This window comes from Apis cerana, linkage group LG1 (genome assembly GCF_029169275.1).
Source record: "Apis cerana isolate GH-2021 linkage group LG1, AcerK_1.0, whole genome shotgun sequence".
NCBI classification, from domain to species: domain Eukaryota; kingdom Metazoa; phylum Arthropoda; class Insecta; order Hymenoptera; family Apidae; genus Apis; species Apis cerana.
This window is the reverse complement of record NC_083852.1, coordinates 22461553-22476735: the sequence shown is the minus strand read 5'-3', so window position 1 is coordinate 22476735 and position 15183 is coordinate 22461553. Positions and strand designations below refer to the sequence as shown.

General features: G+C 39.7%; 1 protein-coding gene across 11 annotated transcripts in view; it reads left to right on the top strand.

Annotated features, from left to right (window-relative positions):
• Positions 1 to 15183, top strand: part of LOC108002059 (lachesin-like) — a 298367-nt gene that overhangs the window by 201314 nt on the left and 81870 nt on the right. For all 11 annotated transcript variants that reach the window (XM_062086001.1, XM_062085998.1, XM_062086024.1 and 8 more), the window contains 3 exons: positions 5776 to 5904; positions 12769 to 13053; positions 13436 to 13498. In XM_062086001.1, coding sequence (XP_061941985.1) covers positions 5776 to 5904; positions 12769 to 13053; positions 13436 to 13498 — 477 coding nt within the window. The remainder of the gene's footprint in view (positions 1 to 5775; positions 5905 to 12768; positions 13054 to 13435; positions 13499 to 15183) is intronic.

The following is a 15183-nucleotide window of genomic DNA, read 5'->3' as shown; positions in this document are numbered from 1 at the left end:
GAATTCTCTCCTCGAATCGTAAAAGATCGGAATTCGGGCTCAGACATCCGCGAACCGACGCTTCCAAGGCTCTCTGCAGCTTCATACAAATTCATGAGCTGGCTGGCTGGCTCAACCATTTCGCGGCGAATCATTCCCCTAAGTTTTCGAGCGAGAGAGTGCATCTGCTCTAACGATATACACATTCGCGAACTTGATAGCGCAGTTTCTGTCACATCCGGCCCATTTGTTCCCTGGACACCGTGATATCCTTAGACCAAGATGACTTCATTCGTTTTTTTCACTCCACCAATACGAGTTTGCACGACGTGGAAAAGCGAGGAGCAAGAAGAAGAAGAAGAAGAAGAAAAGGAGGGGGGGAAAAAAAGAAGAAACGGCTCTCTCCTTTCATCTCGCCGCGGTTGTAAATGAAATTAAAAGGAGCAAGAGGACAAAGGCGCACGAGACGTCTGATTAAACCGGAGATCGGATAATTTAATCGAATTAACCCGAGTGTAAACGCATCTAGACCCGCGGTTCTTAACCTTTTTCTCCACTACGAATACCGATTTAACTAATTTTTTTTATTGTCGAGGATCCTCGATATCCGTATATTTAACGATAAGAAAGACAACCAAATATGTTAAAAAAATTACTTTACAATTATTATTGAGAATAGTGAAAATGTATTTGATTAAATTTTTACTTATTTTCATCACTTTTGTTACAATTATTTATATATAAAGTAGATACTTAAATGCTATAGATCGGTTGCTTTAATATTATCAAATTTCAAATTTGAGAAACAAACAGATAAATACATATATTCCTAATTAATATTTTTTATTCGAATAATAATACAATAATAAAGTATTCAGCGTTAAACTTATATGACAAAAAAGTATCAATTGCTCTCTCTCATTCACTTGGCTCTATATATATTCGTAGATTCATAGATTAAGAACAGAATTGGATACTAAAGGATTGAAAAATTAAAATTAGTTATTAAAATTTGGAATAAAATTACTTTGAATAATAACTTTATTTGAAATAACGTCTTATTCATCTCTATTATAATTATCCTCGATATCTTCTATATAACCTCATTCGTTAAGCGTTAGATTTAACTGCGATTATTCGATGAATTCAGTGATAAATTATTCATCGTAAGTAACTTTATTCCTAACTTCCTTTATAATCCATTTAAAAATTTTATCCGTCTCTCGTTAAGAATAGCCGGATCCAAGCTATCGGTGTCTTGGCGCAGCTGTTCGTCTTGATCCAAACAGAAAAGGATGGGCAGACGCGACATACGTAATCGTCCTGGAAAATTAAACGAAAGCTCCGAGCACCTTTGAGTAATCCTTTTCGAACAAAGCTTTACGGGGGGAAGAAAGAGAATTATGAAAAATATGGGGGAAGGGAGAGGAGGAGGAAAGGGAATAAAAATTAATCTTTGTTGGCAATTTTCGTTCACGTACCGCGCTTATTCGTCACCGGTATTGCATTCCACTGGGATAGAAATTGCATTACTTTGGAGGAAAAACGATGTTAAAACGAACCCTGAAACAAGTTCCCAACGATATTCTTTCGCGCTACGCCCGGCCACCGATAATGAAGTTTCTGCCTGTCGCCTGCTGTTATGCAGCATAAAAATTTCAATGAAACTCTTCTTTCGAAATGGCTATTAGCAAACCGCCCCTGCTCGATGTATCGATTTGCATCCCTCTCGGCTTTTGAACCAACCGTTCCTCCCTAAACACTCTTCCGCTACCAATAGACGAATACATTAATAGAGAATGAAGCTATAGTGAAATAAACTTGTATAGGAAGTCGATATTCCTTCTCTGATAAAAGGGTAACGATCGCTCTACGTTTCCGCTCTAATGTTCGATAAACGATTGTCGAACAATGTGTCCGAATATTTTCCTTCCTCGATCCTCGTAACCGAATTTTTATTTCCTTCCTCGTTCAAATTCCTTTCGGAAATGGAACTCGCCAACGATTTTCGTCCTTTCGTAAAATTTCTCCTTCTTCGCTCACATTCGTGTACAATTCGCGTAAAGGGTTAAACACAGGTTTAAGGGTGAAAATTCTCAAAAGTTTACTCGGCAATCAGACAGCTTCACCAGCCACAAGCGATTACTAATCCACTACTAATCCTTTCTCTCCAAATTCCACAGATCCCTCGAATATCTCGATCTGATATACAACTCTGATACCCCGACAACTACAAGTTTCACTCTTCTCCATCCACGCCTTAAAAATAATGAAAAGAATCAGGAAATCCGATCTTTCTTTTACTCGTTCGCACGGATGGAAGGACGAGTTTCATCTTCTAGAAGGGAAGAGTGATAGGAAGCGGGAAAATTCAGGATAACCCCTCAATTATTCGAGAGGGTATCGGCCGAGGTTGGCGGATACGAGCGACGTGTTGGCGGTTGTCGTGCGCGCGGAAAGACAGTTTGGCAGGGCGCGTGTCTCGTGAAAGAAACATCGTTCCCCCGAACGCTCTAATGGCCGGAGGGTTAATCGCGACCAGGAGGCGAGTAAAGCTGGTATAAAGCCACGTAAAGATTTATGAACGGACCGTGAAAAGAGGAGATTGGCGATTCGAAGCGCACGGGTGCCGCGGGATTTCATCCGTCCGCTTGGGGGATTCGTGTTGCCTCCTGATTGTTTTCCAAAGATCGCCGATTGGATCGATATATATATATATATACACATCGTTTCGAAGGAAACGGAAAGCGGCCACGCGATTATACCGCGCGAGAAAAACGCGGGAAAAACGTGCAGATTGTTTATTAATTATTTCGTGGATCGTAGATTTGGAAAAAGGAAGGGAGAATATTGAAAATATTCGAAGAAATGTTGAAATTTTGGCGAGTGTTCGAATGTTTTTAACTGTTGACAAAAAAGTAAGTATTTATATAGCTTTATTGAAAATAATATTGAACAAAATTAATTAGATAAATCTATGTTATTCGTAAAAGATTAAAATTATGTGGCAGTATTAGAATTCAAGTCTTTAATTGATCATTATAAATTCTTCGTACGTTCTCTTAATATGATAAGCCACGTGATAAAGCTCTAACAAATTTTACAGATTATATTGAATTTTAAATTTGTAATTATATGATATTTTACAGAAAATATTAACGCAAAAATTCTAATTTTATGGAATTTTTCTTATGTAAGATATGTAATACGCAGGTTAAATAAATTTTCTTGTAATGAGTCTGGAATACTTCGAGCGAGCTATTTTCTATTATGTAAAATCGAAGATGAATCGAATAAAAAGATTTATGAACGGTAACAAGTCGCGTGGAAAAACTTGGATCGGATATTGTCGGTAGATCGTAAAAAAAAAAGAAAAGAAAAAAAGATCCTCTCCTTTCTTAATTTATCGACTTTCATCGACGCTCTCATTAATTATTTTCACGGATAAATGTCGTAAGAAACCGAAGCCCAGCTACCTAGCCTCCGGTCGTAATCCCTGTGGAAATATTTTTTCCATCGTCCTCGTGTCCCTTCCCTTGTACTATAAGAACGAAAGGAAATGGAAAGGGGAAATATTTTAACAATATTTGATGTTTAAACACGGAAAAGTACAATCGCTTTACCCTTGCGAATCGAAGAAAGTTTAAAACTGAAATGGAGAGACACAGTACGCAGGAAGCCTCGGTTCACGGTGGTTAAGTTGGTGGTAAGAATTATCCAAGTAGCTGCAAGCTTTTTTCCAGACCAGATGTAAATTAAACAATCGCAACTGTATCCACTGTTTCTGAAACCTATCCAAACTTTACTTTTTTGGCATTTCGTTAATTGCCTTGCATATTAATTTTTCTTTCTTTTTTTTTTTCTTTTCTTTCTCTTTTTTCCCTCGCATTTCGGACGCGAAATATTCCTTTCACCATTCCCATCCTTATAACGAACGAAACATTTCCAATAAATTGCAGAAGATATTAATTTAAAAACCGTGGCTCGCGATGCGAACAATTATTTCGACATAAATAATCGACGAGCCAATTTTATAGGGAAGAAACCCGAGTTCGTTCCTCGTTCCTCGTACGAATTCCTCTCTCATTAATAAACGCGCTTCCTTTCCGAACAAAGAGCTCGTTAATTAGAAGCGTTGCCTCGGTACAAATATATATTTACAAAATGAAGTTAATTTCCGTTCTTCGAACGCAATTAAATTTTATCATCAATATTGTAATTTTTGCGCTCCTCTTCTTCTTTAAAAAAAAAAATAGAAAAAAGAAAAAGAAGAAGAGAAAGAGAGAGAGTCATTCGTATAACCTGACGTTAACCTAACGACGCTCCCGTCAGGCTAATGAACGTTGGAAGCGCCATTTTGTCTTCCGCGAGGAAAAAAGAAGAACGATCCATTTTCTCCTATGATAATGATAATAATAATAATTATTAACCTTTTTCTCGTGACCTACTATCATTCACTCTCGGTTTACGAGACCTTCCTCTTTTCTTCTCTTTATCCTCTTCTTATTATCCTTCCTCTACCGACGAGGGCTCGTACATATCGTCGAAACGAAACAGGTTCGCGCGAAACCGATTCGAGTACGACGTGTTTAACGCCTTTGAAATCGTAATTTCAACACCGTCATCCAGTGTTCGTTTATTGGATCCGCTTCGCGAATTTTTTCGAAATCGGACTCGGTTTCACACAGCCTCTCCTCCTCTTCTCTCTCCCTCTCTCTCTCTCTTCTATCTCGCCGCAGCGATGATTTCGCAGGGAAAGACGGCTTAACGACTTGGAAATGGAACGACAGTTTTTTTTTCTTTTTTTGATATTCGCCCCGATAAAAAGACCGCGCACCTTATTTCTCTCTCTCTCTCTCTTTCTTTCTCCCTTTCGCCGTCTTTTTACCGCCGCACTTTCGGACCAACTTTTATACCGCGCTAACTTTTTACGCGACTGCTCGTCCTCGAGCTTAAAAATTATTCGAAACGGTGGGTAGGATGTTGCAGTCGGGGCCCTTGTATTAACCGCGGCGGGATTGTTTCCCAAAGTTGCGCCAACCTTTCTGGTCCGGATTAAAGTTCGAAAAGATTCCCTCTTTCGATTCTATATACTACACCCATCGCTGTTTACGATTTTCCGGCTTCTCCAGGCCCCGTTTAAATTCACAATATTTCTTCGCTGTTTATCGTACACGCTTTCGACGAGAAAGAGTTTGGAAAGAGAGGAAATATTAAAAAGTTGATATTGGAAAATGTTCTTTGAGAATCGCTTGTTATTAAAAAATAATGCAGTTTATTAGATAAACACGTGATCTAGAATTGAAAGATTCGAAAAGTGAAGTAAGAACTTGCGTAATTAAACGAATTTAAATAATTTAAATATCTTTATTTCCATTTTACACGCAAGTCGAGCAGGTTACTGGAAAATTTCAAGAAGTTGAACGGGTTATTTCGTCGAAATTGATAAAAGGAGGGACAAACAAGTGACGGCAGGAATAATAAAAAAAAGGACAGGAAAATTCGCTTCGTAGATTGATGCGTGTTCCAGTGGGTTTCGCTTTTTTCTCTCCCCCTTTTTTCGTTTACCCTCTCTCGCCGCCCTTTGTCCCTTTCTCTCTCCTTCTCCCTCTCCCTCTCTCCGGAAAAAAGGGTTTCATTTAACCGAGAAAGTTTCACCGATAAAACCGGTGCCGGGTTCTTCTCTTCGGAGAGATCCTGTTTGTACGTTTATGTCGAACGCGACTGTTTGTTCCGGCCGGTACACTATATTTGCACGGCCGACCGGGCTGAATCAATTTCTGCTTTTGGTTTCAGTGGCCCTGTACGATGGCGAGCAATTAAACTTGACGAGGATCACGCGCAATGAAATGGGCGCGTATCTCTGCATCGCGACCAATGGAGTCCCGCCAACAGTCAGCAAGAGGATCACCGTGGACGTCGAATGTGAGTGGGTTTCAAGGATATATACATATAGGCGACCAACAGTCAAGATACACAAGCGTGTCCCTACGCGTGCGTTCGTCGAGTCGCGTGTATATCCATGCGTTTTTTTTAAAAAAAAAGGAAAAAAAAAGTACGTCTCTTTGTCTGATGTTTGCTTTTTCTTTTTTTTTTTTTTTTTGTTAAACGAAAAAAAGGAACGAAAGATTTTCCCTCTGTTAGAGATACGGGGTTCAAGTATGGAAAAAAAAGAAAAAAGAAAATGAGAGGTTTCTGTTATTGACGAAAGAAGGGAAATGGAAATGGAACTGGAAATGTAGAGGGATCGTCGAGCATTTCGAAATGGTTTCGTATTCGATAACTTTTCTTGCTTCGGTTTGTTATTGAAATTCTTCTTTATTATCTTTCGGGGGGAGGGGAAAATTCGATTCTCCCCTTGTGCGAAAATGATCCGTGTCCAAATGATTTGGATTCGATTACACGTTTGTCGCGTGATTTTCATCCGGTTTGATTAATAAGGTGAATCGATATCGAAACGAAGCAGAATCATCGAAAATCATCAATTGTAACGATTATAATTAGATCGACAAGGAATTCAATCACTCGTTGCAATCATTTCTCCGGTCGACAAAATTATCGTAAATTTAACGGATAATTATGATTCATTTATGATTTTGTCGTTAATATTTATTATCACTGTCACAAAACTTTTTAAACCATCTTTATATCTTTTCTTTTTTTTGTTCACAATATTATCACTGCATAAAATTTTTTTTCCTTGCACATTTTTATCTTTTGTAAAAATAAAAGAGCACATAGGAACACCTAGTTTTTATCTTCAATTTTTTTTTTTTTTTATGTAGTACATTAAAATGTTAGCTTTCAGTTTTATATGTTAAATAGTTTTTTGTCTTATCTTGTCTTACAATGTAAATTCTGAAATGTTGAACCAGAAAATATTATTCAATTTCACGAACAGTGGAAAATAAAAAATCAAAAATCGATATAATTACATAGAATAATTCTATTTTAATATATATATTTAATTTATTATGAGATGACAATTATCATATCCTTCCATATTATAATATTTGACGTTCCAAAAACACTATTCTTTACCTTTACCTTTACCAGAAAAAAATTTATATATAAGAGAGTTGCTTAATTTTATCAACATAATAAACTCTACAACAAACATCGCCATTAATTAAACGCAATTCCTCCGATTCGATCCAAATTTCGCGGAAAAAAAAAAGATTTAGAAGAATCTTCGATATTGTTTTAAATTTCACGAACCACGACGGTTCCTCGCGCGTCGTCGCTCGAGCCACGGCTTCGACGAGAAAAGAAGGAAAGGACAGGTGGAGCGGATGCGTCGTTACGGAGAACCCGAGGGAAATAGCGGGCAGGTCGAGCGCGAGTCCCTCTGCTGCTGGTCATTTTTCCCTTTTATGCGTTCCATCCGTTCGTGTCACTTGACGCCATGTTTGTGCGCGTACACGGCGCAACAACCGTGAGAAGCGGGAGGAAAAGGGACAAGCCAGCGCCGTGCCCTTTGAATATTTAGAAGGGCGCGGACATATTTTATTTACAACATTTCGTTTCCACCTCCCCCAACTCCCGCACCGCCACTTTTCTTTCCGCCTTCGCCTCGCCTCCGCCTCGCCTCGCCGCGATGCGTTTGAATAATTTTTACACTTCTTCTCGACCCCTCAATCTTTTGGCCAATTTGTCGCCAGGCAAACTAGATTAAAAATATCAATGTTTTGGATATAACGAGAAATGGGATCGATTCGCGTTGCGTTGATCAAAATAGGAAAGTAGAAAAATAGGAGTTTTTTAGCGGATTCGCGTGTATTTGTATAGATAATTTGCAGAGATAATTCATTAAAATAATTGAGTAATTAGTACATAAGTATAACTTAATATTACTTTTACTCTTCAACTCTGCTTCGTGTACTTATTTCTTCTTTCTATGTTCATTTAGCAGAAACAACTTATTATGTTTATTTGTATTTATATATGACTATCGTTATCACGAAGACGATAATAATCTGTTACGATGCTCTTTAGAAAATCGGTGAGAGAAGACTCCCTTTGGGAGAGCGAAACGTTGCAATCCCTTTCTGGATGGGTTCGAAACAATTTATTCCGGGTCGAGCGCCCATCCAGAAACATCAGAGAATACACTTCCTCCTCCTTAATCCAGATTATATCGTAGAGATTCTCGTTTCACGTATTCTAGTGGCGCCACTTGCAACCCCCTTTGTTCAACGGTTGTTCGCAAAAAAGGAAAACGACACCGCGGGGCAGAGCGTGGCGCTTCTTTGAGTGCTTAGGGAGGACATATTTTACCCGGGTGCACCAGATAATCTCGGTTTCCGCTCCGATCGCGAAAGAAACAGCTTTTGTCTGTGCGTATCTTAGGATATTCATCTTTCTTCCTGCAAAGATGTCGGCGCGCGCGGTTTCGAGTCAACCTTTCATTCCGTCTCCCTGAAACTTTCTTGTCTTTCCATCGATTCCACGAAATAAACCCCTCTTCTCGTGATATTTCCGATGTATATATATAGGGAAACCAAGATTACATATTTATCGAGCAATCGTAACCACGTTTTGTAAGGATGAAAATGGCTTAAATTAGTTATCTCATCGCCACATTTAACGGATAAAAATAGGTATTATATATATTATATATTCACTTATTATATATTCATATATCTGGATGTCACGCATCCTTTTCTTATTTTTCACAAGAGCAGAGTAGTAATTCGTGCTTTTCAGTACGTAAAAGTTGGTAAGGATAAAAATTTCCGAGTGGTAATATAAATAAAATTTAATAGAAAAAGAGAACTCGACACTATGTTGACTAGCCTTACCCCTTAAAGCCTGAATTCCGGCTTCTTTCGAATCGAATCGGAGCGAAAATCGAAAATATTCGTATCGTAAAAAAAGAAAAAAATAATCATTCCGATAGGGCGGCGATAAAAGGGGTGGCAAAGCGAGGAGAATGGGCTTTTTTTGCGGCGAGTGAAAAATGAGGGGTGAAACGGTTATCTCGGATTACCGGGGTGGGTCCGCGGAAAAAGATATTCGATCAACGCGCGGAGGTGTCCTTGCCGGATTACAAAAGTCCCGCGCTTAAATGCCTCTCCTTCCTTCCCATTATACAAATTCTAACCTTGGCAAAAGCGATGGAGTGCGAACGACTCGTTTCCTTCCTCTTTTCCTCCAGTGTTTTCGTTCGGTCCGTTTCCTTTTTTTCACCCTTGCCCTAATTCCCTTCTTCGAAACGAAAGGAAAACTGGAAGTAAAAAGAAGAGAAAGGAAACGGGCGAGCATTAATTTTTCTTTCGAGTCGAAAATACGTCGGAATTCATTGGACTGGAACCCCTTTAATCTCGTTTCCCTCGGGGGAAAAGAAGTCGAAGGTAAGGTAACCGTAAGAATCGGATTAGTTTTGTTGCTCGATTACGCGATAACTGTGGAAGGAGAACGCTGGAACCAACAAACCTCGGCTAATTAACGGCTACGTCCCGAGTTTGGATAATTAAGACGCCGTTGAACCGGGAGGGTCCTTTTATAAAAAGACGAGCAAGCTCATTCCCATGAAAGAGTGACTCCAGCGCGGTTCCATTCCCGGTTTTATCCCTCGTGTTTCTGGATATATTTACCAGAGGGGGGCAGCCAGCTTTGTTCGAGCACATCGTTCGCGTATAATCTCGGGATGACCGTCAAAAATGCGAAATGGCTCGATTAATTTCTTGGAGAGGAACGAAAGGCTTCCTTTTGGAAGAAAAGAAGGAGGGAGGGAGGAACAGGTGAAAACGAAAGGAAGGAAGGCCGACGTCCGGCGAGCGTGGATAGAGTCTATTGTGGCAAATCGGGAGAAGTATGCGTTAATTAGGGCCGGCGCTTGCAATTTGTGGATTTGTGGGGAGCCTGATGCATACCGCCAATGGCCGACCTCGAGAGATAGTTACAACCACCGCCTGCTCCGTTGTTATTCGTCTACGGTTAACCAAGTTCGTTCGACGCCAGTTTTCTTCTTCCCCTGCTAGGCCCACTAATGCTGTGCAGCTTCCCATATCTTGGTGCAATTAATCGTACTACTGATCGATCTACACTGATTTTTAATTCACGTCGTCCTATCCTATCAATTTCGATATTTTTCCAGATAGATGTTTGAGGTTGGAGAGATTTTTTGTCTTTCGAAACGGTTCATTTATTCCAAGACAGAAGACAAGAATGAAGACAAAGAATTTAAAAGTTTCGTGGCACGAGTTAGATAACGACTTTCGTTCGAGTTCGTAATATTCTCGGGCGAAAAATACGTTCGGAAAGCAACGTGTAACAATTGGATGAAATTTCAGTTCCCTCGAACGTTTGGAAATAATAGAGTTCTCGTTAAATGGCTCGATCAAATCGAAATGTCTATTTCTGGGAAGGCAGAAACTTGTCGAACGCCGGGTCGATCAGTCGAATTTGCTTAGGAAGTCACCGATGACGCGAAAGCTTGGCCGAATTACGCGACCTGCATCCCTGAGATTAATCTCTAAACTAGCTTTGCGCCAGTTCTAATCAAGTTCTCGGCGAGGTTGCCCCAAATAACTTGTTCAAACGGCTTGAATACTAGGATCCCTCGATCAGCCAGGGGAGGAAAAATTTTAGCTCCCTTTAGAACCGCGCCGCCTCTGAGATCGTACAATTCGACTTTACCTCCGTTGATTGGCCTCTATAACGGTATACGTGTGTATATATTCTTCTAATCCCAAGGATTCGTGAAACCGCGACAAAGTTTTCCCTCGAGCTCCGCGTTTATTCCGCTCGAATTAAACTGTGGACGGTTATTTTCCACGCGGTAGAAACACGGCTATCCGGGACAAATATTTACATTTGATCAATTCCAGAAGAAGAGTGGAAGGAGAATATTACAAGGTATATCAACGCCCTGTGTTCGTTCTTCTACGGTTAAAACAAAACTTGGTCGCGGAGGAAAAGAAAGTTTTTCACCTGCAACCCTCTTTGCCGGTCGACGCGGAACGGTCCGCGAGAAGTGGAGAGAGAGAGTCGCGAGTCGGGAAATTGTTTCTGGCCAACTCTATTTGCCAGATGGAAACCAAAAGATATAGTGGGATTGCGTTAAACAACCCCGCGTTATTGCTCCCGGCCGAAAGTCTCTCTTTCTTTCTCTCCGTTGATCTCTTTTCTTCTCTTCACTATCCATTTCGACGCTTGCATTTTTAGATCAAGATGGAACAGGGCCGAAGCTTCTTCTCTTTCATATTCTTATAAGCATCTGAAAATATACATCTTGAAGAAATGTATTTGATAAATACTTTTATGTTACGTTGACAACATTGCTTAGATTGGAAAAATAGAAGCTGTGAAAGGATAAAAAAAAAATCTTTCATTTACTAATCTTGAATGAGAAACGAATATAATACTATTCCATTATCTCCATAATTAGAGGATTTTTATGTAACTGAAACGTGGTCAAATATTTGATTAGTATACAGAAAATATCTCGATCATTTTATTCAAGAAAATTCGATTTTTCGTGAAAAAAATCTGTAAAAAGAACTCGGGGAACAGAGGGAAGCGTGCCATTGAAATCCTTTTTTGATTTATCCCGATATCTCAATCGGTTGTCGAGATATCGAGGAATAAAAGTTTCCGTAGCGCTCAATATAGACAGAGATTATGAATGGGCGACCACGTCCTTCCAAGAATCGCGTACTACGTCCTTCCAGGAATCGCGTCTGTCACTTGTCTGGAATTTGAGATAGGTCAGTGAGGTGCGAGCGAGAGATCCGAGCAAGCGACAAGGATGAAGATGGTAAACGGTTAAAAATTACACTTTTCTTTACACGAGGATATCCCGGAAACCGGAAGTCGTATCGGGATAAATCAAAAAGCGTTTTAAAGGGCAAGGATCCGCGCTTTTAACGATCGCTCGTTCGTCGACCGGAAGTCACTAACTTCGGAATTATAGCGGTTTAAATTTTTCTTAATTTTAATAGAGTTTAATCGAGATTGAGATAAATGATTGAATGTTACATTTTCCTTTACACGAGGATATCTCGGAAACCGGAAGTCGTATCGGGATAAATCAAAAAGTGTTTTAAAGGGCAAGGATCCGCGTTTTTAACGATCGCTCGTTCGTCGACCGGAAGTCACTAACTTCGAAGTTATAGCGGTTCAAATTTTTTCTAATTTTAATAGAGTTTAATCGAGATTGAAATAAATGATTGAATGTTACATTTTCCTTTACACGAGGATATCTCGGAAACCGGAACTCGTATCGGGATAAATCAAAAAGCGTTTTAAAGGGCAAGGATCCGCGCTTTTAACGATCGCTCGTTCGTCGACCGGAAGTCACTATCTTCGGAATTATAACGATTTAAATTTTTCGTAATTTTAATGCGATTTCATTTTATAAGAAATAAGATAAATTACACGATAAAGATATTCATTTCTGAAAGAATAACGCTTATATCGATAAATTTTCATCTTCAAACCAGCAATCATAATTCTTCCGTTAAATTTCTCGAGCAAATCGAAAATAAATTATAGTCCCTTAATGAGCCATACAATAACCAATAATTTAAGATGCACTTTCCACGATGCTTTAAACTTCACCATCATATCGACTATCTCCATAATCGTGGGAATAGCTCGGTATAATTCATGGTCAGTGATTTCGTGGAAGATAAATCGCGGAACGGATCTAAGCGGCAGTCTCCCCCCCACATCCATATCGACTGAATCGTTGCCTCGAACGTCTCTACGAACGATTATTAATTCGACGCGTACGGAATCCCTCGAATATGGACCAATAACCGAATTCTTCGTTCGATGTTTAAGTTTCGCCGATGATCTTCGTGCCGAATCAGCTGGTCGGCGCACCAGCTGGCACGAACGTAACGATCGATTGTCACACGGAGGCTTATCCACGCGCGATGAGCTACTGGTTCCTCGGCGACGAGATGATACTGTCCAACGAGAAGTACACGACGAGCATCATGGAGAACAGTTACAGGGCGTACATGAGGCTGACCATAAGGAATCTACAGGCTGGTGATTTCGGCAATTATCGTTGCATCAGCAAGAACTCGCTGGGCGAGACAGAGGGCTCGATCAGGTTATATGGTAAGATGAATCATTTGTGAATAATGAAAGGAGTAATAAAAAAAGTATATGATGAATTAATTAAAGAACAGATAGAAATTATAGCATTTTTCTTAAATTTAAAGTTTAAATTCGTTTCTGATGGAATTTTTTTTCTTCGCTTCAAATTTCTCGTCAAAATAGAATATCGAGAGTATTGCAATTGTTCACAACAATTGTAACGTACACGTTGAATTGATTACGAAAAGTATACCCAATCGTTCGAAGTAATATAACAATTCTCGAATCGAAATTCGTTGTCTTATAGCATTCGTAACTCGAATGATCGATCGATGATCATCGAAGATGGGCCGAGAATTAGGTTCGAATTAGAGCCGATTCTTAAAGATAATTTTTATTTCAGAAATTCCAAAACCATCGGCTGCGCCGAAAGCCACGGAGATCAAGAGCAGCGCCAACAAAGAAGGTGAGAGGCTCATTGAATACATTGCACTTCAAGCCCCCTGTATATCGATATCACGTAAGTCCTCTCCGACGCTTCCCTCTTCATCGAGATAATTCTTCTTCTTCTTCTTACTGTATTTTTCTCTACTTCCGTTAAAATCGCTCCCTTTTCGCATCTTTTAAATAAATAACGAACGTCGGTGAAAATTTAATCAATATGGTCGAAAACGAAACGGAGCCGCAGAGAGATGAGATATTTAAATTTCGTAGCGACGTTCGATCGTTAAATTTCACGGGGAGATCAAGGGGTTTGCTCTTGTAATCCAAACAATTTAGACGAGGGTCCCGTGTCGATATCGATCGGTTCACGCTTGGTCGGAGAACAGTAGAAACGTTGTCTCGATTCCTTCGAGGGGACACGTTTCCCCACGATCGACTACGTACATCCTCGATACGTTAACGACATCCGTTTTGTACCGCGGTTAAATCTCTTTTCGATTCCAGCTCATTCATTTATCCCGTTTAAAAACTCGTAATTTCCGAGCAACTCGATTTTTTCATCAAAAGTCATGGGACACTTTTCATTAAAGAGAAAATTAAATAACTTACTATACGCATTCTTATTCCCCAGATTCTATTGTGTTAAAGTGTGACTTATAAATCAAAGTATAATTCTAAACTTTTAAACTCTATGTATCGATCCACATTCTCAAGAAATATCGAAAGAGAATTCTCGACTCCGATTTTCGAGAATAAATCTACGTCAAAATTTTATCGTTACCATCGAAGCTCTCAAACAAAAAAAAAACATTGCGAAATTCTCGACAAAGATAGAGATTTAATACGCTCTCGAGAACGATCTAAGCGCCGAAACTCTCTATATATATACATATCCGTTGAGGAAAAGCGTTGTTTCTCGAAAAACACTGCGAGGGCCCTCGATCCTCGAGAATAGCGGCTCCACCTCTCGAATCTAATCTTTGCATTAGGCGGGTTAGCTCGGCGTGTGCACATTGGCGGGTGTATTATTAAAGCGGCGTGAATAAGTTGGGTTGATGCCTAGGTCAGATCCCTGTGGCTCTGGCCCCGTGTTCCCGTAGCGAAACCAATCTCAATATGCTGCATTATTAACGTCATACCAAGGCTCGGCCGCGGCGGTATTACCACCATTAAGCTTCGCGATTTTACTCCAACCTTACCTCGCCCGGCAAACCGTGGATTATTGTCGAATTGCGCCCCAATGGGCCGAATCTCGAACCCTGGGATTTCCACTTGGGACGAGATTCTTTGTTCCTTCACGTTTTTCTCTTTCCCTCGAACGAGTTGTTATCGTCGATTCGATCGATTCGAATCGAATCGAGAACGATTTCAAACCTCTTCTCTTTCATTTAATCACGAAGAAATGATGATTAGTCGACGGATGAATTTTCGATCGAGGCGACGCGACGGGAAATTGGATTGAAGGAGTTTCGAAAGGATGCGTTAAAAAAGAATATTTAACGTTTCGGATACGTTCTGTTTGGTTAAAATATTTGATTAGGTGTCTGGTAAATTGTACATAAAGGATTTAATTTAATGAATAACTGGTCCAGCGACGATGTAAAAAGGAAATAAATATTCGCGGAATTAATTCATCTTTGATACGCGCGTTTTTGATAAGATTAAAATATTTATTACCGCAAATCGATCAAAGTGTCCAGTTATTTA